This window comes from Panthera pardus, unplaced genomic scaffold (assembly GCF_024362965.1).
Source record: "Panthera pardus isolate Hobbes unplaced genomic scaffold, ASM2436296v1 HiC_scaffold_6, whole genome shotgun sequence".
NCBI classification, from domain to species: domain Eukaryota; kingdom Metazoa; phylum Chordata; class Mammalia; order Carnivora; family Felidae; genus Panthera; species Panthera pardus.
Window position 1 is genome coordinate 98,195,721 of NW_026526991.1, and position 23,180 is coordinate 98,218,900.

General features: G+C 43.2%; 2 protein-coding genes across 8 annotated transcripts in view; one reads left to right on the forward strand and one right to left on the reverse strand.

The window, feature by feature from the left end:
* The window catches only part of KLRG1 (killer cell lectin like receptor G1), a 59,705-nt gene extending 47,474 nt beyond the window's left edge, over window positions 1–12,231 (reverse strand). Inside the window, exon 1 of one of the 2 annotated variants that reach the window (XM_053895561.1) lies at window positions 11,763–12,231. The gene's annotated coding sequence lies outside the window, so the exon portion shown is untranslated. Of the gene's footprint in view, window positions 1–3,122; window positions 3,157–11,762 lie in introns of those variants that run through there. The other variant, XM_053895562.1, reaches the window with a different exon arrangement.
* A 330-nt stretch (window positions 12,232–12,561) lies between these two features.
* M6PR (mannose-6-phosphate receptor, cation dependent) lies at window positions 12,562–22,990 on the forward strand. Of its 6 annotated transcripts, XM_019464561.2 has the most exons (8): window positions 12,562–12,753; window positions 16,403–16,528; window positions 16,869–17,048; window positions 17,841–18,007; window positions 19,830–19,939; window positions 20,220–20,350; window positions 20,906–21,032; window positions 21,514–22,990. In XM_019464561.2, the coding sequence occupies exons 3-8, from the start codon at window positions 16,870–16,872 to the stop codon at window positions 21,634–21,636; spliced, it is 837 nt and encodes a 278-aa protein (XP_019320106.1). In that variant the 5' UTR covers window positions 12,562–12,753; window positions 16,403–16,528; window position 16,869; the 3' UTR covers window positions 21,637–22,990. The 6 variants fall into 6 exon arrangements, with proteins under 6 accessions (XP_019320106.1, XP_019320107.1, XP_019320108.1 ...); XM_019464562.2 differs by lacking the exon at window positions 16,403–16,528 and having other exon boundaries at window positions 12,563–12,753; XM_019464563.2 differs by lacking the exon at window positions 16,403–16,528 and having other exon boundaries at window positions 12,565–12,699.
* Window positions 22,991–23,180: the final 190 nt, after the last annotated feature.

Genomic DNA, 23,180 nt, shown 5'->3' on the forward strand with positions numbered 1-23,180 from the left:
TTAACAAGGAATCTATCCAATAACACTTGCTTTTGCCTCCTTTTGAGGATTTCGGGGAAATGTGATGCTGCATTGTCGTTAAACAGATACATCGCTCGCACTATTCCAGCTTTATTTGGGTGGTGCTTTTCTACACAATTTTGCACTGTTTCCCACATTTGACACATCTCCCTAATCTCATTTGAAGTGAGGGATTCCTTCCACCTTTTCCTCCTCCTCCTCTGCTGACAAGATGCAGACATAGACTTCTTTACAAAATCTTCCAATTTTGGCCACTCACGTACCTCGTTCATACTTCCCGATAATTCCCTTAACTTCCACCGTAATCATCTCCTTTTTCTTACCGCCTTTATTTCCAACCTTTTTCTGCATGGGGGCCACTGTATATGCTTGCATGGGTGTTGACTACAGGGCAGTATGAATAAACTCTTGTCATGTACTCTATTTAATGTAACTGACAATAAGGCAGCGGAGGAAAGGGTCTATATGTGCAGGCAGCCTGACCTAGAAAAAGCAAAGCGTTCCTAAACTTACTCTTGGTATGGAAAACTAAAGGACTGTCCATAGGTGCTTTGAAGTGACAAAAAATACACTAGTGTTCAGTTATGGGCACCTTCCACGTGCTGAAAAATCACTGAAAAACACCTCGGCCTGAAACTGAGCATCTGAGCACGGGACACCATCACCCATAATCCCACAGCAAGAGAGAGAGAGAAGAACCATTGGCTCAGTTGTAATCATATGACATTGCTCGTTCATCAAGTTAAAATTTATTAGAAATGTTTGCTCATCTTGCAGAACACTTGCAGAACAAGTGACTCACAATCCAAGGTTATACTGTATATCACATTTTCTCTACCCACAGATACTAAGGCTGTTCCGTATTATGATTACTATGACAGTGCACTGTGACAGTGCAGATACCTCTTTAAAATAGTGATTTTAGGGGTGCCTGGGTGGCTCAGTCGGTTAAGCGGCCGACTTCAGCTCAGGTCACGATCTCGCGGTCCGTGAGTTCGAGCCCCGCATCAGGCTCTGGGCTGATGGCTCAGAGCCTGGAGCCTGCTTCCGATTCTGTGTCTCCCTCTCTCTCTGCCCCTCCCCCGTTCATGCTCTGTCTCTCTCTGTCTCAAAAATAAATAAAACGTTAAAAAAAATTTTTTTAATAAAATAAAATAAAATAAAATAAAATAAAATAAAATAAAATAAAATAAAATAAAATAAAATAGTGATTTTACTTCCTTTGGATATATACTCGGAAGTGGGATTGCTGGATCATGTGGTAGTTCCATTTTTAATGTTTTGAGGGGTCTCCATACTGTTTTTGGTAGTGGCTGTACCAATTTATATCCTCATTCATTTTGTTGATTGTCTCCTCTGCTGGGCAAAAACGACCTAATCTGATCTAGCCTCCCTTGTTTATTTTTGCTTTTGTTGCCTGTGCTTTTAGTGCACATTCCAAAAAAACATTGTCAAGGCCAACGTCAAGGACCTTTTCCCTGACATTTTCTACCAGGAGTTTTACAGTTTCAGGTCTTCCTTTCAAATTTTGTTTTAATATTTATTTTTGAGAGAGAGACAGAACCAGAGAGCGAGTGGGGTAGGGGCAGAGAGAGAGGGAGACACAGAATCCGAAGCAGGCTCCAGGCTCCGAGCTGTCAGCACAGAACCCAACACGGGGCTCGAATTCACGAACCGTGCGATCATGACCTGAGCTGAAGTCTGAAGCTTCACTGACTGAGCCACTCAGGCACCCCTTTCAGGTCTTACTTTTTAAGTCTTCAATTTATTTCAGTTGCTTTTATATATGGTATTAAAAAAGGGTACAATGTCATTCTTTGGCATGTGGATATAGTTTTCCCAACATCACTTATTTAAGGGCCCATCCTTTCCCAATTGTTTATTCTTGATGCCTTTGTCAGAAATTAGTTGATTGTATATATGTGGGTGATGGAACTGTTCTTCCTACCTTTTTTGTGTGGTTATTCTCAAGTGTTTTTGCCCCACTGTGTTGCTGATGCTTTCCTAAGTGGCCTCCTAGAATCTTTCAGAGATATTTTCATTAGTGATAACCGTCTAATTGTTCTTCTTTGGAGGGGGAAGGGAGGGGACAGAGACTGGGGTCTGTCTCCTAATCTGCCATCATGGTGTTATCACTCCTCTGAATCCACACTAATTAAAATACATGATTGAATAAATAAATAAATGAGGAAGAAGTTATAAATCTTTCATACAGAGATTACACATAATATATGCAGGCATTCCCCATCATGATGTTCAACTTAATTCTCTTCCTCTTAAGCATTGGAAAGACTTAGTGACTCACTTCCAAAGAATAACATACGGGCAGTGGAATACAGTAACTTTCCATTGGAGAAACCTGGCAAACACAACCTTTATCATATAAAAAGGGTTAATCATGTAAACCACCAGTAATAAGTCTTGTTGCTATCATGTACCCCCAATATGATGCAATGAAAAAGCTACTTTAATTACTGTGGTACATTGTACCAAAACCCATAGTTACAGTCTAAAGATTAAAAAAAAAAAAAAAATCAGGTAACTTCAAATTGAGAAGTACTAAGTATTTGAGTAGTACCCTTTAAATATATCAACATTACGAAAAAGAAATACTGAGAAACTGCCACAGACCAGAGAAAACTAAGGAAATATAAAACCTAAATGCATGGGCACCTGGGTGGCTCAGTCAGCTAAGTGACCGACTCTTGATTTCAGCTCAGGTCATGATCTCACGGGTCGCGAGATCAAGCCTCACGTTAGGCTCCCCATCGGGCATGGAGCCTACTTACAATTCTCTCTTTCCCTTTCTCTCTGCCCCTACCCCACTGCACGTACATGCACAGGAGCTCTCTCTCTCTTAAAAAAAACCAAAAACACCTGGGGGCGCCTAGGTGGCTCAGTCGGTTGAGTTTCCGACTTCGGCTCAGGTCACGATCTCGCGGTTGAGGAGTTTGAGCCCCGTGTCGGGCTCTGTGCTGACAGCTCGGAGCCTGGAGCCTGCTTGGGATTCTGTGTGTGTGTCTCTCTCTCTGCCCCTCCCCCGCTCATGCTCTGTCTCTCTCTGTCTCAAAAATAAAAATTAAAGAAAAAAAAAAACCCACCTAAATGCCAGGGGATATCCTGGATTAGATCCTGAAACAGAAAAAGGGCATTAATAAAAAAACTGGTGACATTCAAAGTTAGTCAATAATAGAGCAGTTATTATTACTTAGTTTTGACAAAAGTACAATTACTTAAAACGTTAACATTAGAAGAAATGGAGTGAAGGGTATGAAAAAAATGCTATGTACCACCTTTGAAACTTTTCTATAAATATGACTTTATTTCCAAATAAAAATTTCACTTAAGGGAGACAACATAACTCGACTCCCTATAATGCAATATATTTAATTTCCAGCATACAGTAAAAGAGTATTACAACGCAAAGAAATAAGGAAACGTGGGTCACAGCGCAGAGAAAAGTAAAAAACTAGAAAAGAAATTTAAGATGACAAGGGTGTTGGAATTAGCAAAGACTTTAATAGCCATATAAATATGCTCAAAGGCAAGAGGAAAATATAGTCCCAGTGAATAAAAAGATGAAGAACCTTAGTGGGGAAATAGAAACTGTAAAAAAGAGCCAAGTAAAATTCTAAGTCAGAAAAGAATAATATCCATAATTTTAAAAAACTAAAATTAAAAAACCCAACTGAATGGGATTAACAGCACACTGAAGAGGACAGAAGAAAAGGTCAGTGGGATGTGAAGACAGATGGCTAGAAATTACCCCAATATAAAGAAAACAATATATAAATAAACAGAGCCTCAGTGACCTGTGGGACGACATCAATGCCTGTACGTGAAGTCCCAGAAATACAGGAGAAAATAGTGGAGCAGAAAAAGAACTTGAAGAATTAATGATCGAATATTTCCCAAACTTAGTGCGAAATGGACAGATAGGAGAAATTCAACGAACCCCAATCAGGATAAATACAAGGAAAATCACACCTAAGGACATCATAACAAAACTGCTGAAAGCCAGATAAAAAGCAAATACTGCAAGCAGAGAGAGAAAAACAACGTATTAACAAAGAGGAACAATGACATGAAAGGTAGCTGAATTCTCATCAGAAACCAAGAAGGAGAAAGACAACGGAATGCCATTTTTAAATGATTCTATTCTATTCTATTCTATTCTATTCTATTCTATTCTATTCTATTCTATTCTATTCTGAGAGAGCACACACAAGAAGATCAGGGGCAGAGAGAGAGAGAGAGAGAGGGTAGAAGGTCGAAAGAGGGCTCTACGCTGACAGCAGCGAGCCCGATAGGAGACCATGACCTGAGCCAAAGTCAGACACTCAACCTACTAAGCCACCCAGGACCCCTGCCATTTTTTCAAAGGTAAGATAATAATACCGTGGGTACAGCCACAATGGAAAACAATACGGACGTTGCTCAGAAAATTAAAACTAGAACTACCATATGATCCAGCAATTCCACTTCTGGGTGTGTAGCTTAAGGAAATTCAATCACAATGTCAAAGAGGTATCTACACCCCCTTGTTCACTGCAGCATTATTCCCAATAGTCCAGACATGGAAACAGCCTAGGTCCCTTCAGTGGATGAATGCACAAAGAAAATGTGGTATATAGATACAGTGGAATATTATTAAGCCATATAAATGAAGGAAACCCTGCCATTTATGACAATATGGACAGACCTTGAGGGCATTATGCCAAGGGAAATGTCAGAGAAAAACAAATGCTGTATGATCTCATTTATATGTATTTTTTTTAATGTTTACTTCTTTTTGAGAGACAGAGGGCGAGCAGGGGAGGGGCAGAAAGAGAAGGAGACACAGAATCCAAAGCAGGCTCCAGGCTCTGAGCTGTCAGCACAGGGCCCGATGTGGGGCTCGAACCCACGAACTGTGAGATCACGACCTGAGCCGAAGTCGGATGCTTACCCGACTGAGCCACCCAGGCGCCCCTGATCTCATTTATATGTAGAATCAAAAAAAAAAAACAAAACAACCCCAAGTTCAGAGAAACAGAGTAGAGTGGTGGCTTCCAGGGGCTGAGGGGGGGAGAAATAAGGAGACGTTGGTCACAAGGTATAAACGTCCAGTTATGAGATGAGTAAGTTCTGGAGATGTAATGTACCACACAGTGATTACAGTTAAGAATGCTGAACTGTATACTTGAAATATGCTAAGAGTAAATGTTCAATGTTCTTAACACCAAAAAAAAAAAGAATAAAATAAAATTAAGTGAGGTGTTGGATATAGTAACTAAACTTATTATGGTAATCATTTCACAGTATACATACATGTCAAATCATCACATTTTATACCTTAAATTTGCACAGTTATATGTCAATTATACCTGAATCAATCTGGGGTGTGAGGTGAATACTGCTACCAGTCCAGAATTCTATATCCAGCAAATACATCCATCAAGAATAAAGAAGAAAAAAAGACTTTTTTAAAAATTTAATTTCTTTCTTCATTTTTTTTAAGATTTTTTTTAATGTTAATTTATTTTTGAAAGAGAGAAAGAAAGACAGAGCATGAGCAAGGGAGGGGCAGAGAGAGAGGAGACACAGAATCCGACGCAGGCTCCAGGCTCTGAGCTGTCAGCACAGAGCCCGACGCGGGGCTCGAACTCACAGACTGCGAGATCGTGACCTGAGCCAAAGTCAGTCGCTCAACCGAATGAGCCACCCAGGCACCTCATTAATTTCTTTATTTTTAAGTTTATTTATTTTGAGAGAGAGAGTGCACACACTAGCAGGGGAGGGGCAGAGAGAAAGGGAGAGAGAGAATCTCAAGCAGGCCGATTTGGGACTCAATCCCAGGAACTGCAAGATCATGACCTGAGTAGAAATTAAGAGCTGGACACTTAACCAACTGAACCACTCAGGCAACCCCAAAAAACACTTTTATATAAAGAAAATGGAACTGTTTAGCAGTCCAGCGCGACCAGAAATGCTCGAAGAAGCTCTTCATACTTAAAAGCAACGTCACGAGATGAAAACTTAGACCTACAAGACTGAAGAACAGAAATGGTAAATATATAGGTGCATATAAAAGATGGTGTTCTTTTTTCCCCTGAATTTCTTTAAAGGAAAGAAGAAACAAAGGGAAATAAAACATGTAAGACAGACTGTAAACAAATAGCAAAATGATAGACCTAAAGCCAACCACATCAATAAGTGAATTCATCATAAATGGACTAAACACATCAAATAAATGGCAGAGGTTGTAACACAAGGAGAAAAAAAAAGCAAAAAACAAACAAAAAAAACGCAACTATATGCTGTGTATAACACACGCACTTTAGATATGATGACACAAACAGGTCAAAGGAAAGTACAGAAAAAGATACATGCAAACAGTAAACAAAAGAAACCTGAAGTGGTAACCACCCTGTAATCAAGATTTAGATTTTCGTCACCCAGGAACATTTCCTTGTGTCCCTTTCCAGTCCTGTCTAGGATTTTCAGTACAGTGTTGAATAGAAATGGTAAAATTAGACACCATCACTTTGCTCCTGGGTGGTTTATAAACCACTTCTGAATTTTATTTGCTGACAGTTTTTTTAGTGAATTATATAGTTAAGAGTTGTGTATTTTATTATTTATAAAACTTACGTCAACAACAAAGAAATGAAACTTTAAACAAACATTGAACTCTAATTAGTAGGCTTGCTTTATACAACAGTATGGTTTATCGGTTATGAAACTACTTTCTGCAGGGTGCCTGGGTGGCTCGGTCTGTTAGGCATCTGACCTTGGCTCAGGTCATGATCTCACAGTTCCTGGGTTCAAACCTCATGTTGGGTTCTGCTGGAGCCTGGTCTCCCTCTCTCTCTTTCTCTGCCCCTCCCCTGCTCATGCGCGCGCCCGTGTGTGTGTGTGTGTGTGTGTGTGTGTGTGTGTGTGTGCGCGCGCGCGCGTTCTCTCTCAAAAATAAACAAACATTAAAAAAAAATTTTAAACTACTTTCTGTGTTTCCTTATGCGTGAACAAAGGTGAAATATATTGAGTACGATGGGAGCCTGGTTGCTCACTCTTGGAAAGATACATTGATTTCCTGTGTCTGCTAAGGGGCATTAAAGCAGTCACCATAAGTAGCAAGAAACACATCTTGCTTTCTCAATACCATTCTCCACTAAATGGAACAAGTCTGCCTTGAAGAAACGATTGATTCTAAGGTAATTAAAACACAAGATAAACATGGAATATCTGTGTACCCAAAAGCAAAGAATTGGCTCAAACAATGATGGGACCTGTCAAAATGACAAAGGAGCCACCATAAAGAGGCTCCCACTACCAGCTCAAAATCAACCCACGCCCTCCAGCAATTTATCTGTTACCTTATCAGTGGGCTGCACATTCTGCGGCAGGAACCACACCCTCTCTTCAGAGGTCTGAATCTCTACCTTGTGGTTGGGGAAGGGAGCACTTCCTTTAAGTTTCTAAGGTACTTCCTTAACTCTTCTTCAGCCCAGAAGTAGTAGCTGCATCCTGTAGTTGCTACTTCTGTGTAATTTCTATAACTTCGAGTCCTTGTTTGCCTCCTCTTAGTAATGATTTACTAGAAAACCAGTCTACATTAATTGTTTCCTTAAAATCACTGGTGTGGTATCTGTCTTCCAATTGGATCCCAACTGATACAAGAACACATCACTTGTCTCTTAGCCCTACTGAAAAAATTCATTCCTAAATATAATCATCAGGAAACATCAGACATACCCAAAATAAGAGACACTCTACAATTTAAGTAACATGTACGTTTCAAAATTTCACGGGCAAATAAGGTAAAAATGACAACTAACCTCACCGTGTGACCCCTGCTTGGCTTCTGTGGTTGGGGAATGGGAAATAATTATAAAGCATATTTCCTGGGACAATGGATGAAATGTGAATATGGACCATGGATTAGGTAATAATATTGTATCAATGGTACAGTGTCTAATTTTGACAATTACACAGTGATAAGGTAAAAGAATGTCTTTATTCTGAGGAAATACACACTGATGTGCGTAATGGTAATAGGGAACTTTCAAATTGTTCAAAATAAACTAGTGAGGGGTGGGAGGAGACTAATAAAGCAAACGGGGCAACTTGTAAAGGACTGGCAAATCCGGGTAAAGGGAATACAAGAGTTCTAAAACAAGGGGCACCTGGCTGGCTTAGTTGGTTAAGCTTCTGACTCTTGACTTCGGCTCAGGTCATAATCCCCCGGTTCAAGTTTATGGGTTTGAGCCCCGAATAGGGCTCTGTACTGACAGTGCAGCAGAGCCTGCTTGCGATTCTCTCCCTCTCTGCCCCTCTCTCTCCCAAAAATAAATAAACACTTTAAAAAAAAAAAAGAATGCAAATTACCAAAACCAAAAAAATACACTGAGTCCTTGAAATATGTTAAATATTTTAAAAAGAAGTCATCAATAAAAATTCAAAACTGAAATCTAGTTCAAGATGGCAAGTCGAATACATGCATATCAGGACTGAGAAACTACCAAACGAATTTCAAAGATCCCTGAGCAAGTGCACTTGGGTAGCTCAGTCAGTTAAGCGTCCAACTCTTGGTTTCAACTCAGGTCATGATCTCACAGTTCGTGGGTTTGAGCCCCGTGTTAGGCTCTGCGCTGACAGCGTGGAGTTCAAACCTCATGGTTGGGAGAGGGTTGGGAGCCCTCTCTCTGTGCCCTTTCCCGGCTCTCTATCTCTCAAAATAAATAAATAAACTTAAAAAAAAAAAATCCCTGAGTAGATCAGAAAATTGTGAGCAGGTAGGATTTATTTGATAGTGAAACCAGAGCAACACGTGTAACGCAAAACTCATAACTGAAGGAAGCTGTTGAGAGATTTTAAAAAGCCATTCCCAACCAAGCTTCCAGCTCAGATTTAACAAAAATCACACCCGGGAGAATTCTCAAAGCAACAAATTGAAGGAAGAATTCAGAATACAGTGGTCTCCCCTAACCCATGGTTTCGCTTTCTATGGCTTCAGTTACTCAAGGTCAACCACATCCTGGAAGCAAATGATCCTCTTTTGACTTATCAGCAAAAGGTCAGTAGTAATCTATCATCAAATCACAATATATATGTCATTGACCTCACTCCGTCTCATCATGTAGGCATGTTATCTCACACCATCACAAGAGGAAGGGTGAGTACAGTCAGGTAAGATATTTTGACAGGGACCACATTCATATGTTGTTATAACTGCTCTAATTTATTATTAGTTATTGTTGTTAGTGTCGTACTGTTGTTATGCCCAGAATTCATGATCCCCAAAGACCACCAGGGAGCCGAGTCTGATGCAAAAGCAAAGAGCCTTTATTCGAGCTAGCTCAAGCTCAATCTCCTACCTGCACCAACACAGCGGTGAGATACCAGAGAGAGAGAGCGAGTTTCAAAAGCACAAAGGTTTTATAGGGGTCTAGGGGCAGTTGGTGAGGTAATGGCTGCGGCCTCAGCCGATTGGCTGGGGAAGGGTCGGAGTCCTGTTACGCAGGTCGCAGGGCGTGTTTTGATTCGGAAGTTTGAACGGTGTGAGCGGTAGGTTACTCAAGGGGAGGAGGCGTGGTTCTGCAATTTTCCCGGAAAGGGGGCATGTCGGGGACATAGTCACTCAAAGTGGAGGACACAGAACAAGATGGAGTCGGCGTAGGTCCGCTCTTTCACTGTGCCTCGCTTATAAAAACTTTATCATAGGGGGGCGCCTGGGTGGCGCAGTCGGTTAAGCGTCCGACTTCAGCCAGGTCACGATCTCGCGGTCCGTGAGTTCGAGCCCCGCGTCAGGCTCTGGGCTGATGGCTCGGAGCCTGGAGCCTGTTTCCGATTCTGTGTTTCCCTCTCTCTCTGCCCCTCCCCCGTTCATGCTCTGTCTCTCTCTGTCCCAAAAATAAATAAAAAACGTTGAAAAAAAAAAAATTAAAAAAAAAAAAAACTTTATCATAGGTATGTATGTATAAGAAAAAACACAGGCTTCAGTACTATTTGCAGTTTCTAGGGGTCTTGGAATATATCCCCCGTGGATGAGGGGTACTAGATCTTTCAAGTACCTTTCCTTCTTCTGCTTATACTACACAGGAGGTATTTTTGCGCATTTGATTTTAGCACAAAACTGCTAAAGGACTGCTTTCTAAACAAACTGAGCAATTTACCTTGTATGTGGGAGGGGGGTGTGGGTGTGGGTATTACGTGCCGGGGGGTGTCCTTGTTAATGATGCGGCTACAGACAGGCAGAGCAGAAAGGCAAAAAAGAACTGCTAATTTCAGTTTTTGTCCCTGGCACAGATAGTTTCCACAATGGGCACTGAAGCATGAGAAGCAGGGAAGTAACCCAGGTTAGTTGTGAGTGGAGGGAAAGGGAAGTCTCTCCCTCCTTCTCACTCCTACAGAAGACAAGTTATTCACCCTACTCAGCTGCATTGCTGGACCTTTTGTGACTTCCAACATGCACCCTTCCCTCCCTCCAGTCCAATGCGGCCCTAGGCAATGACCAAGAGGCAAGATTTCTGAATTCACCAACAAATGAACATCAGTTCCAGAATGAAAGCTTATTGTAAAAGGGATTTTTGTCTCCCCCACCCCGCACCCCCCAAATCTGTAACAGTATATTGCTCAGTAAATATTTGTTGAATGAACTGATAAAAGCAATTCAATAGAAATAAATACCTAATTCTAATGGACTTGCTCAAGCAGCAATCCATACACCTAAGTATTACACAACCATTAAAACGTTTATTTATAAAGTTAGTGATATGGAGAAACATTTGAGGATATTAAATCTTTTTTAAAAAGGAAATGGAGAACATGTTCTCTGTATTTTCTGATTACAAATTACTTTTATTGTTAAAAAATTTGGGGGGCACCTGGGTGGCTCAGTCGGTTAAGCGGCCGACTTCCGCTCAGGTCATGATCTCGCAGTCCGTGAGTTCGAGCCCCGCGTCGGGCTCTGTGCTGACAGCTCAGAGCCTGGAGCCTGTTTCAGATTCTGTGTCTCCCTCTCTCTGACCCTCCCCTGTTCATGCTCTGTCTCGCTCTGTCTCAAAAATAAATAAACGTTAAAAAAATTTTTTTTTAATTTTATTTTTTTTGAGAACACACCTGAACCCAACCCACCTTGCCTGAACTGAATGCACCAATTAATAAACAAACAGAATCCTACACACTCAATGTACTGCTTGAGAGTGTGGACTCTGAAGACTATATGCATATCTAATTAATGCCTAAATTATGGGAACTAAATACTGACACCGTAACTTAAATAGCTGCGGGACCCAGAGTAGGTTACTTAGCCTCTAGGAGCTTTAAAATTCAAGGTTACTTGTGAAGACTAAGCGAATCAGTATCCACTTCAAGCACGGACAACAGTGCCGGCACTGCAGAACTATACACGTATTAGCTTCTATTACTATTGGATTCAAAACATTGTGCTAACTCTGGCGAGGAGAATGACGAATCAAAATCCAGTCTCTATCCGCAAAGATGGGAGGGGGAGGGACACATACAAAAGCCACGTAGGAGTCACAGCGGCATGAAAACGCGCTAAAACCGGGGATGGGCAACAAGTGTGCATTTAGAAGGAGTTACTTATTCCGAAGAGAGTCGAGCCGGGACACCACCGGAGCAAACAGCATTTGAACCACGTTCTAGGAACGCGCAGGACCTCCCCAGCGACGAATAAGACAGACACGAGGGAAACCACAGAGGATCTTGGCAAAGGCACAAAGACTAACATTGACCTGCTCTTTCCCCAGGACACCAGAAACGCGGGACAGGTTGGAGAACAGAACTGGTTACAGAATGCTCATCACGCAAAGGGCCACGAGACCGCAAAATGCCAAGAGATCTCTTGGCGAACTGAACTGGTTGCGGTGTTCCACGCAAAACGCCACGACACCGGGATGACACTGTTAACAAAAACAGTATCGGTAACAACAGACCCCAAGGTACTAAGCTGTAGAAAGGAAATAAAGAACAAAGGTGTCGTAAAGAATGCCAGGACTACCACGACCCAGTCGCTGTCCACTGTCTTCTAGGCGCCGGGCTTGGAGACAACGCGACTCGGGGCCGGCAGACGGCGAAACAGCGCCTCCCGCAGGCGGCAAGCGAGCTGGGGAAGCGCGAAGAGGAAGAAACCTGCGGTGAGAACTACAGCTCCCACTGAGGCCTGGCCGACAGCCCCCTCCCCATATTTCCGCTTCCGCCGCCCGCTCTTACGTACGGTCCTCTTGGGGACCTACCGGGGAGCGGGCCTGGCGCGTGACCGCGCGTGACCCCGCGTGACCGCGCGTGACTCCGCGAGCCGAGAGGCCGGGAGGCGGGATTCTGGGGCCCCATTGGTAGAAAGGCGACCCGAAAAGGTGGAACCCAACTTGAAAATCTCTATGGGGATTGGAGTTGATAAGACAAGGGCGGAGCTAAATGCCCGGATCCTGGCCAATCAGAGTCTGGGATCCGCCGGGAGACCGGGAAGGGGAAAGGGGCGAAATGGTTCTGTGGTCACATGCCGCGGGGTCTAGTGGGAGGAGCAGTTGCCCAGAGGACGCCTGGTGCTTCCTGTTTCCGGTTCCCGGAGTGGTGCACAGCGAGGCGTCTTGGGGAAGGCTGGCCTTTGACACGAGTTGTGGGTCGGGGGTCTGCGGCTGGCCCCTCGCTGGCCCTGTCTCCCAGCCCCAGGCAGGTATTCAGCCGGGGATTCTGCGCCTTGGCTACTCCCTTTGCCCGTGACACGTGAGTATGAGGGGCGTGGAGGAGGAGAGGAGCTGGAGAGCGCTCACACCTCGGCGTCCGTGACAGGGGCTGGGATCCCGAAGTCAGCTTTGGCCAAGGTTCTAGCCCAAAATGCAGCTAAGGAGCCCTAGGGCAGCGTGGAGGCGCAGGCGCAGGCGCAGGCGTGAGGGCAGGGAGTTACGAGTCCCGAAGGGAGCGAGGGAGAAAAGACCTACCCAGACCCGAGAGGGAATTGACGGGTATTGGAAAGCAGAGAAAGGAAGGACCCTAGGTATGGAGTCGTTTGAGGGATTACTGGCTACCTGTGGAAGGAATTTTTGGCCTGCATCGAGAAGGAAGTCAAAGTGGCATCATTTGGAGAGGATACGGCCCTAAGCGATTGGAAAGTCAGGAGACGAAGACGGAACGAGAATTTCTAGAACCCTGGAAGAAGTTTGAAGGGGATCCGTGTGTGATACGGAGAAGCTCATGGAGGGCTTATCTAGTGTTTCGCTTTGTAGGGAGCTTCCGCTCTTGGGACACAGAGCTACTTCTCTAAGGCTTTGCAGCGTTGGGCCTTTTAGCTAATTAGGTTCGCTCTTCCAACGGTGTAGGCTGCTGGAGACAGGCGATAAGGGCTGCTACCTCGGGAGTGAGCCAGAGAGCAGAAAGTAGAAATTCCACTGAAAAGTGGAAAATGCTCGTGGCTAGTCTTGAGGGGTGGGAAAGAGTGGGACAGAGCCCCAGCGATGTGAACTGCTTCCCAATTCCTGCCTCCGTCATTGGAACATCCCATTAAAGAGATTTTTTTTTTTTTTTTTTTTTTTTTTGCATTACCGAAATAGATCTGTCCCAGAACAGGACAATTGAAGGGGATTTTTCAAAATCTTAAAAGTCCTACTCTTTATTTCCAAAGTCTCTAGACAAACTATGGCGCCTCAAGAATCTAATTGTAGCACATTCAAAGGGAACTACGCAGCCCTTGGATTTTATACTCTTCCTAACAAACTTTGGCCCCTCTGTACTTTCCAGAAAATTGCCAGCAAGTAGCTTTGTGCCATGAATCCTCCAGGTTGTCCCACTAATTTCATACATGTTTAATACTTGGACAGCCTAGGGCAAATCATTTAACCTCTGTAAGCATCAGTTTCCTCATCTGTAAAATGAGAGAAATCATACCTGCTCTTCTGGGTTGTGAAGATTGCCAAAATATGATCTAGATTAAAAACACTTAGAGCATTTGCCACTGAATCAAAAGAAGCAGTTCAAACATACAGATAAACCTTACACAGAAAAGAGAATAATGTAAGTTTGACCTCCTAACTTCTTAAACCAATAAGCAAATGAAAGAGAGTTCAACTCAACTATTGCAGACCTCAGGGTGTTTAACCCTTCATCCTATTCTTTGTTCTAATTTGGGAAAAGAAATCATTAACTGTTAACAAATAAGGAACTGATTCTTAGGCCAAAGGACACAGCCTTCTGTGTGAGCATCCCTCCAGAAAACTGGTCCTGGGGGAAAAAAAAAAATCTCAAAAGTCCAGAATGTTGAAATTTTAAGTTAGATCCTGAGACCATATACGGAAAATGGCATGTTCAATCAGTCCCATGAAAAGAGTCTCTTATTAATAGTTTTTTTTTTTAAGAACTCAGCTGGTCACATAGTGTGCTGAGCAATGAATTTAGGGAAGGCAGGAGTCTGAGGTTTGAGTTCTTTATTCCAACCTCTGAACTGTGTGAGGAGTCACTTCCCCCTGCTTTGTCAGAAAGAAAGCAGAGCTTTGGCTGCCGACTCAGATCCCCAGAAAACTAATGTGAAAGGAGGTAACATGAACGTGTGGTCCAGTGTAGACCGTGAGCTCTGGAGTTAGACTTTTCTGGTCCATCCACTAACTGTGCCTCAGCTTTTTCATCTGTAAAATAAAGACAACAATAGTATTCACTGCGTAGAGTTTTTGTAAGGACTAATTAGTTAATGCATGATAAGTGCCTTTAACAGTAGAAGGCAGGCACTCTATTAAGTTTCCTATTGGTGCTTTAAATGTGTATGGGGCCTCAGACTTTATGGCTGGTGATAATTATTCTATGGAAACATTTTATTAATATTACTACAGTGAATTGATGTTGGAAATAGTACAGAGTCAGAGAGACAAGACAACTTCCCCAGCATTTGTTGTTGCCCTAGTGGAATGTGGAGAACACAAGGCCAGATGTAAGTTGGTTTAGGGGAGCAGAGAAAATTCAGGGCTCAGAGCTTCCATTTTCCTGTTTTTAAACTTCTTAGTACCCATTAAATCCTGCCTAGCGTATTAACCAAAGTTTAGACTTGTGGTATGGAAGCATGCTGTTATACGTGAGGAAAGTTTGGAAGAATTCAATCTTTGTACCATAACAGTGAGAGTTATGAAATTAACAAGTAGCAGTGGCCTGAATGATCATCAGCTAAGAATGGATACCAGAGTGAAGTCTTCTGCAAGGGTAAATCAGAATGTCCTTGGGTGTGGGGATGAATTAGAGAAAAGGCGTCTGGGAAACAGACCCATGTGTTTCCATTCCTAGAACAGTACAAGGAACAGGTGAATTGGAAAGTGACTTAGTGATTCCCAAGAATTGCCAGCAATTTGGAGGATACAAAGACAACTGTCCTGGACATTTAGAAACTCTTGGGATTTGTGACATGTAGAGCCTGAGGTGGGTTTTGGAAGACTTCTTCAAACCACTCTGTCTCTGACCTCATGAATTTTCTTCTTCCTATAGTTTGAGTGACCAAATATTTTTTCAGACCTGAGACATCAAAGTAGATAAATGTCAAGGTTTAGGTGCTGTGGCTGTGTTTATCTCCATTCATCATTCTTAGGGCAAATATGAACGAAGACTGGTGGATGCTCCTGACTACTGATAGGAGAAGTTAGGGCCCAAAGTGTTCGAGTCTCTTTCTTTGTTTTACATCTTTCTCAATAACTTTCAAGTGAACTTTATCAAGTGTTAAGTGAAAATTTGAGTGTTCTCTTAGGGTGGGTCACAGGTTGAAGCAGGTTTGTTATTTGTTTTTCTTTTTGTTTTTTTTTAATTTTTGTTTATTTTGAGAGAGCAAAAATCCCAAGCGGGCTCCATATTCAATGCAGAGCCCGACGTGGGGGTTCCATCTCATGACCACAAGATCATGACCTGAGCCGATAGCAAGAGTTGAGCCCAGCTGAGCCACCCAGATGCCCCTGAAGCAGCTTTTATGAACTGTATTAAAGTATTAAACTTTAAATATGAGATACCGCAATGTAACTTTTCACAAAAGCGTAAAGAAGCAAGGATGTCTCCACCCAAGTTGTCATAATTAAGTAATTCCTTTTTGTTCTTTCCTTTCCAACTCTTCGCACCCCCAGAGTTTGTTGTGAAGGACTCAACTGTGAATGACACAGAAAGCTACATGTCTGTATGAGTTTCCTATTACAGGTGCTCTTGGCACAAAGATATTAAGATGTACTATTTGTTGCATGTGCCAGAGAATCTTGGACATTCTGAAGAATCCCACTACCATTCCTTGGTGTCAGCTAGGTATTTCCTAGGCCATTGGTTGGTCCTTCTGACAGTTTCTAGGATGGAAAATACGCTTTTCTCCGTAGAGCTGAGGAGTTGGTAAATCGCCTCGGAAATTGAGACATTCCTGTTGTAGGGCACACCTATGCCGAAATCATCAGCAACCATCCGTAGACACTGACTCTTCACCAAGGCCAGTGCCGTCCTCTTTGCTGAGCACACAGTGTGCCCCTTTCCTGAAGGCACCCAGGCAGGACAGGAGGTGAGCAACGGTGTCAGGCAAGAGAGTCTGCTAGGAAAAGACTTGCAAAATAAGTTTTAAAAAGAAAAAAAACCTAGAGATTAAGAATCCAATTCTGAACATTAAAGGACAGGAAAAAATAATGGGTGAAAGCCAAAAGCTTGAAGCAGACACGAGAAAATGAACCCCAACTTCCTGGTAAGGAGGAAGACTGACTAGCGTAAAATAAGTGACGGACAGGAGATAAAACGGTAAAAACAAAAACACATTCGCTTATTGCACGTTGCTGTGTTTTATCTCTCTCTCCCTTCTTTCCTGATCCTCCCCGCTTCCTCAACACACACACAACGTCTCCCAAAAGGATGTTCCCCTTCTGCAGCTGCTGGAGGACTGGACTGCTCCTGCCACTGCTCCTGGCTGTGGCAGTAAGAGAATCCTGGCAGACAGAAGAAAAAACCTGTGACCTGGTGGGAGACAAGGGTAGAGAGTCAGAGACAGAGTTGGCTCTACTGAAGAGGCTGCAACCACTGTATAACAAAAGGTAAAGGGTCTTTTCCTCCACTTACTGACGTTATTCTCATATTACTACTCTGTACGGAGGGAATACGTGTATAAGAACCTCCTCTGGGAGACGGTTCTAACTTGAACTTCAGTAGTATTGGTCTTATTTGGCCATGATAGCTTGCCTTTTTTTTTTTTTTTTTTTTTTTTTTTTTTTTTTTTTATGATATAGAGCAAATTCTCAGCCCAGTTTTTACTAGCAATGTGGAGTTCTCTCATGCAGAAGGGTAGCTATTTCCGAGACTGGATCCAAGAGACCAACTTGTAGGAATTAAAAAGCATTATTTGATACCTCCATTTAGTGGGACTTTAGAAGAATCAGATGAACATTGAGGCCTACACACATCATCTTAACTGTTAGGAATCTTCAGGTATATAAATCTGGAAATGATCTTCAAGGGACAAGGGATACTTCCTGTGAACACAGATCCTTATTCGCAGGGAAATAGCAACTAACACTTCAGCATAATCTAGAACAGGTGTTCTAGAATATCTAGGTGTCTTGAGTGTTGTGTCTTAATCAGTCATCATCAACAATTAGGATTGTCTCATGATTCAGTAAATATGATTCACTCTTACGTGGATATCTCATGATTCATGGATATCGCATGATGCGACGAATGTTATTCACTATTATGTTTAGTTGTGACATCAAATAAATAAATGGATCACACTTTCGGGGGACGGGTGTTAAAGGAAGAGAGGCCGCTTGTCCTAAGGCTGATAGCCAGTAACTCTCCTCTTCCTTCTTTCTCCACGCTTCTCCTTGCAGCTTTGAGAGCACTGTGGGCCAGGGCCCAGATACATATATCTACATGTTCAGGGTGTGCCGAGAAGCTGGCAACCGTACCTCTGGGGCAGGCCTGGTGCAGATCAACAAAAGTAACGGCAAGGAGACAGTGGTAGGGAGACTCAACGAGACCCACATCTTCAATGGAAGTAAGAGTCTCCCTGTTGATTGATTGATCCCAAGTCAATCCCTCTGACAGTCCTGTATACGTCAGCCTTTCTCAGTGTCTTTGGAGCATCCTACGGCATGTGGGCTTCAGCTCACCTGAGACTGTAAACCACAGGATACCTAGTTCCCCAGCTCCTCTGGAGCCATGGCTCAGGACCTCTGTGTGCTTGTTTTAAAGTTAACGAAAAGCTTCGGCAGAAAGAAGAATCTAGCTGGGATTCTGTAGCTTAATGCATTTTTCATGCTAGTCATGAAAATACCAACCGTGACCATTTCGCATTGAAATAGTCCATCTCTGCCAGTTAAATTTTAAGAGATTAAGTTAAGCTTTTTTGCAAACCAGTCTACAAAAACTTCCCCACCAACTTGTGGTGTGGTGGTTATGTTTCTCATAAGTCCTAAAATCATTATTGCCGAAAGGACTCTTTGAGCACCTGTAGTCTGATTCCCTCCTTTAAGTGGATGACTGTATTTTCCAGTGCAGGCATTTGCTCCTATCAGTAATATAATAAAACGACATCGAGAGTTTAGGGCTCGGGGTTGGAAGACTGGGTTTTTGACCCAGCTTATGTTTACTTGTCCTGTGACTTGGAAGAATCATTTCATCTTACTGTGTTTTTTGTATGTAAAATTGGAAGCGGAATCTTTTGCCTTGTTCACCCGGTAAACCAAAGGATATTTTGCAAAAGCAATTTGAATGTGGTAAACATTAAAGAAGAAATGGCAGCGTGTCCAGGTGGCTTCGTCAGTTCAGTGTCCGACTCTTGATTTCGGGTCAGGACATGATCTCACAGTTCATGAATTCGAGCCCGGTATAGGGGTCTGCTCTGACAGTGCCGACCCTGCTTGGGATTCTCTCTGTCTGCCCCTCCGTGCCTTGCACTCTCTTTCTCTCTCAAAATAAATAAATAAGCTTTAAAAAATAAAAACGGGGGGACCTGGGTGGCTCAGCAGGTTAATCATCCGACTTCAGCTCAGGTCATGATCTCACGGGCTCTGGGTTGGTAACTCAGAGCCTGGAGCCTGCTTTAGTGTCTGTGTCTCCCTGTCTCTCTGTCCCTCCCCTGCTTGTGGGCGTGCACGCTCTCTCAAAAATGAGTAAACATTGAAAAAAAAATAAAAAATAAAGAATAAATGGCTCCCAGTCTTAAAAATCATCCACTTTGAGGGGTGCCTGGGTGACTCAGTCAGTTAAGTGTCCAACTTCTGCTCAGGTCATGGTCTCGCCATTTAGGAATTGCGACCCCCACATCGGGCTCTGTGCTGACAGCTCAGACCCTGGAGCCTGCTTCAGAGTCTGTGTCTCCCTCTCTCTATGCCCTTCCCCTGCTCTCTCTCTCTCTCTCTCTCTCTCTCTCTCTCTCAAAAATAAATAAACATTAAAATTTTTTTCAGTCATCCACTTTGAATTTATCTGTGGCTAATTTTAAATCGTAGGCATTCCTCTGCCAGCTAGTAATTTTATGGAACCTCTTCTTTCGATGTTAGCAGGTGTTCCGAAAATGTGAATCATTGTCACAGTGTGGGTCATAATTGTTTTTTCACTATCAATTGCCTGCCTTTTATTGTGGAAAATTAAGATTATCATATGAATATCTGGATCTCAGTTGTCTTAAGGGAACACAAAGCTGTTACAAAGAAGCCAGTTTTAGCTTGGTATTTGGTATACAGAACCCATACTGATAAGGATTATTTGAATTAAAACCAGTTTCATTGAACTTCTCAATTCCTTTCTACCATAGTACCTAGGCCTGCCTCTGCTTTCCCCCCACCCCAAAGCTCCATTTTCCTTGTCTCTCTCAGGTAATTGGATCATGCTGACATATAAAGGGGGTGATGAATACGACAGACACTGTGGCATGGAGCAGCGTCGTGCAGTGGTGATGATCTCCTGCAATCGACACACCCTAGCGGTGAGGCGTCCTGGGGCACACGGGCCTAGAGAGCACATGCAAGGACTGACCCAAGGTGGGAGAGTCTCCAGAGGGGACGAGATAACACTGGGATGGATCAGAAGTCTGGTGTCGCCCTGCATCACAGACACCTTGTCTTCCATTATATGTGGAAAATAGGTTATTGAACCAAGAGAAAGCAACTGTTTTTTTTGGCTTGTGGGTTTTTTTCTTTTTTTAATAAGAGCCCAAAGGAAACCGTTCACCACATAACTGTTGCGTTCTGGCCTTTCGTCATCAGGACAATTTTAACCCTGTGTCTGAGGAGCGAGGCAAAGTCCAAGATTGTTTCTACCTCTTCGAGATGGACAGCAGCCTGGCCTGTGCCCCGGAGATCTCCCGCCTCAGTGTGGGTTCTATCTTACTAGTCACGTGAGTGCTTTTTCCTCTATCAGTCCAAATAGTCCTTTTTTTTCTCCTCTCAACTCGATTCCTTGGTGCTATTTAGATACAAATTGTGTTGGGGCGGGGGGGGGGGGGGGGGGGGGGGGGGCGGGGAGCTTCGCATGAAAATCCTCTTTAAACTCTTGACTATGCAAGTTTTTTTCAAAACGAGATGTAATGTTTCACACCTAATAAGTATTTGCATTTGGAGGTGCTTTTTATCCCCCTACAGGAGGACCGGACTCTTCTTAAATCTATCCCATTAGACTATTAGAACTTTGGGAGAAATGGAACTGTAGATCTGTAACTATTCTTGGCTTTAGGTGAGAGTCATACACGAGGGTCTTGTTTTTTCTGAGCCTTTTGCTTTTAGACAATGTTAATTGGCTTTTTAAAGCAGCTAACCCTCCCTCTCCCCCCCTTTTTTCCCCATTTTTACAGAATACAGCCTAGGAAACAGCTAGTGAATACAAAGATCATCTTTATTATTGAAGTTTTACTCTTCCTTGGTCTTTAAGCAGAGAGGTCTTTATTCCTCAACAGGTTTGCATCACTGGTTGCAGTCTACGTCATCGGGGGGTTCCTATACCAGCGACTGGTGGTGGGAGCCAAGGGAATGGAGCAGTTTCCTCACCTCGCCTTCTGGCAAGATCTTGGCAACCTGGTAGCAGTAAGTAACAGGACTGCTGGCTGAGTCTGTAGCCTGCATACAAGATTGAGTCACCAGCCATCTCGGTTTACCCACACTGAGGGATCTCTCGAGACACAGGACTTTGGGAGCTAAAACTACAAAAGCCCCAGCAAACCCAGTACAAAGTACCTGCTGGCCCTAGCACAAAGCAGTAAGTAGCATAGCATCTTAGTGGCTGGCCTTTGCCAAAGACGTGGCTGGGAGAACAACACCGTTGCTTAGATTTAGGCATCTGAGAAAGCTTTGCAGGGGCCTAGATGGCGAGATGAGACGTGATTAGAATTTTTCTCCGGTTGGCCCCAAATTCAATTCAGGCTGATGCTTAGAGCATCTAGGTTTTCTCATCATCCGTGAAGAAACCTAGTTCTTGCCACATTCTTAGCCCATGGGTACATTTTGCCTCAAACTAAAGTTGGTTATTCCAAATTATCATTTCCTTCCTTTGCTTCTCTCTCTACAGGATGGTTGTGACTTTGTGTGCCGTTCTAAACCCCGAAATGTGCCTGCTGCGTATCGTGGTGTGGGGGATGATCAGCTGGGGGAAGAGTCAGAAGAAAGGGATGATCATTTATTACCAATGTGATTGCACTTTAAATGCCCAGCTGCTTCTTCAGTCCCCCAAACCAAAGCATACTCAGCCAGATTTCTTAAGCAGCGTCCACTCCAGTCTCTCATCCCACCCTTAATATTTGCTCTTGCTTTCCAGTTTGCTTTTGATTTGCATTCTCTTCTCACTAGCAGAAATGCCTTTCCTTTTTCCCCGATTGTTTTTCCTCTAGAGAGGTACAGTTACAGGACAGAGATAAAATGATAGGGCCTGTGCAAAAGAGGCTATTACACTATCTCTTGGTGTCAGAAGGTACAAATAGGATAGTCCTAGTGAGCAAAAAAGCGTGGCAGGCTCCCTGACCTTTTTAAACACATTTTCACAAGTTTTTGAGACACTGGATTTAATTAAAAAAAAAAAAAAGGCAAGAAACATTATTTATACAAGGTTTGATTGCTTTCATGCCGTTACTCTGCACCCTACAGTGGTCTCCATGAGAATCTGGATGTGATCTCTTGCTGCTTGGAACTACTCTACAGTGATCATTTGGTTGCAATCCAAGTATTGCCATTTGGTCTGAGCCCGGAGATGTTGCAGACTTCTCCCACCTCTGGGATTAGGATGGGGAAGAGGATTCATTTCCCACTTAGAGGATTATAAAATACTGTCCCAGCAGTTGTTGGCATTGGAGTGACCTTTTAGCTGGAACTGGGCCCTGGATTGTGGGTTCATGGTCATTAGTCCCCATGTGGCTGGAAGTCTAGTCTGTTGAAAAGGGAAAGTGAATCAGACCCCGTGTGCTACAGGGGTTCCAGAAAAGGAAGTCTGTTTACCTGTAGTGGGACGTCCTCAGTGGCTTTCTTCTCCCACTTGCAGTAAAAGCTGGTAGAGTTTTTCTTCTAAGATGTTTCCCTCTACTGGTATTTCTAAGTATGTTGCACTTTCTTCGCAGGCATGTCGACCTTCCCCCACCCAACCCTACCCCCCAAAATCTTCTGGAAAGGGAATGAAAGCAGAGGTGGGACATCTAGGGCTCTGCCATCCTGTGCTCTGGGTGTGGAATGCTGCCGCGCTTGTCCCTTCTGGCTCAGGGAAGGACCTTCTTGCCCACAGCAGTTCTGTGGGGGGAGGTTTGGAATCCTCTGATGCTTCCACTTTCTTGTTTAGGCCATGTGCCCACAAGCCTGGCCCGATCTTTCTGTGATAGTGAACTTGGGCCAGTGAAGAGTAACATGGCTCCACTGGACACAAGAGGACGGAGTCAACAGGCAGGGGCCTTTTATAGCCTTTAGGGAAGAAAATGAAATTATTTCATCTTTGGACTTTTAAATACTTTTGGAATGATTTTTTTTCTTCTTTCTAAAACAGGGAAAATAATGTTATAAAAACATCTTTTTTGTTATTTGTTTGCATCCCTCCCCCACACCTGGTGTTTTAAAAATGCAAAAAAAAAAAAAACAAAACAGGAAACTACATTCTTTTGTACAAAAACACTTAAAAGATTAAAAAAACAAACAAACAACTTGCCCTAGTCTTTTGTATGAAAGAAGAGGGTAGAGACACTGGAATGGAGTAAGAGA

Bases quoted from the DNA above. Each gene is read 5' to 3' on its own strand.
- M6PR (XM_019464561.2), top strand. From the start codon at position 16,870: ATGTTCCCCTTCTGCAGCTGCTGGAGGACTGGACTGCTCCTGCCACTG. The intron at 19,940-20,219 runs GTGAGGCGTCCT...TTTCGTCATCAG, and splicing joins GCAATCGACACACCCTAGCG to GACAATTTTAACCCTGTGTC. The intron at 20,351-20,905 runs GTGAGTGCTTTT...ATTCCTCAACAG, and splicing joins GGTTCTATCTTACTAGTCAC to GTTTGCATCACTGGTTGCAG.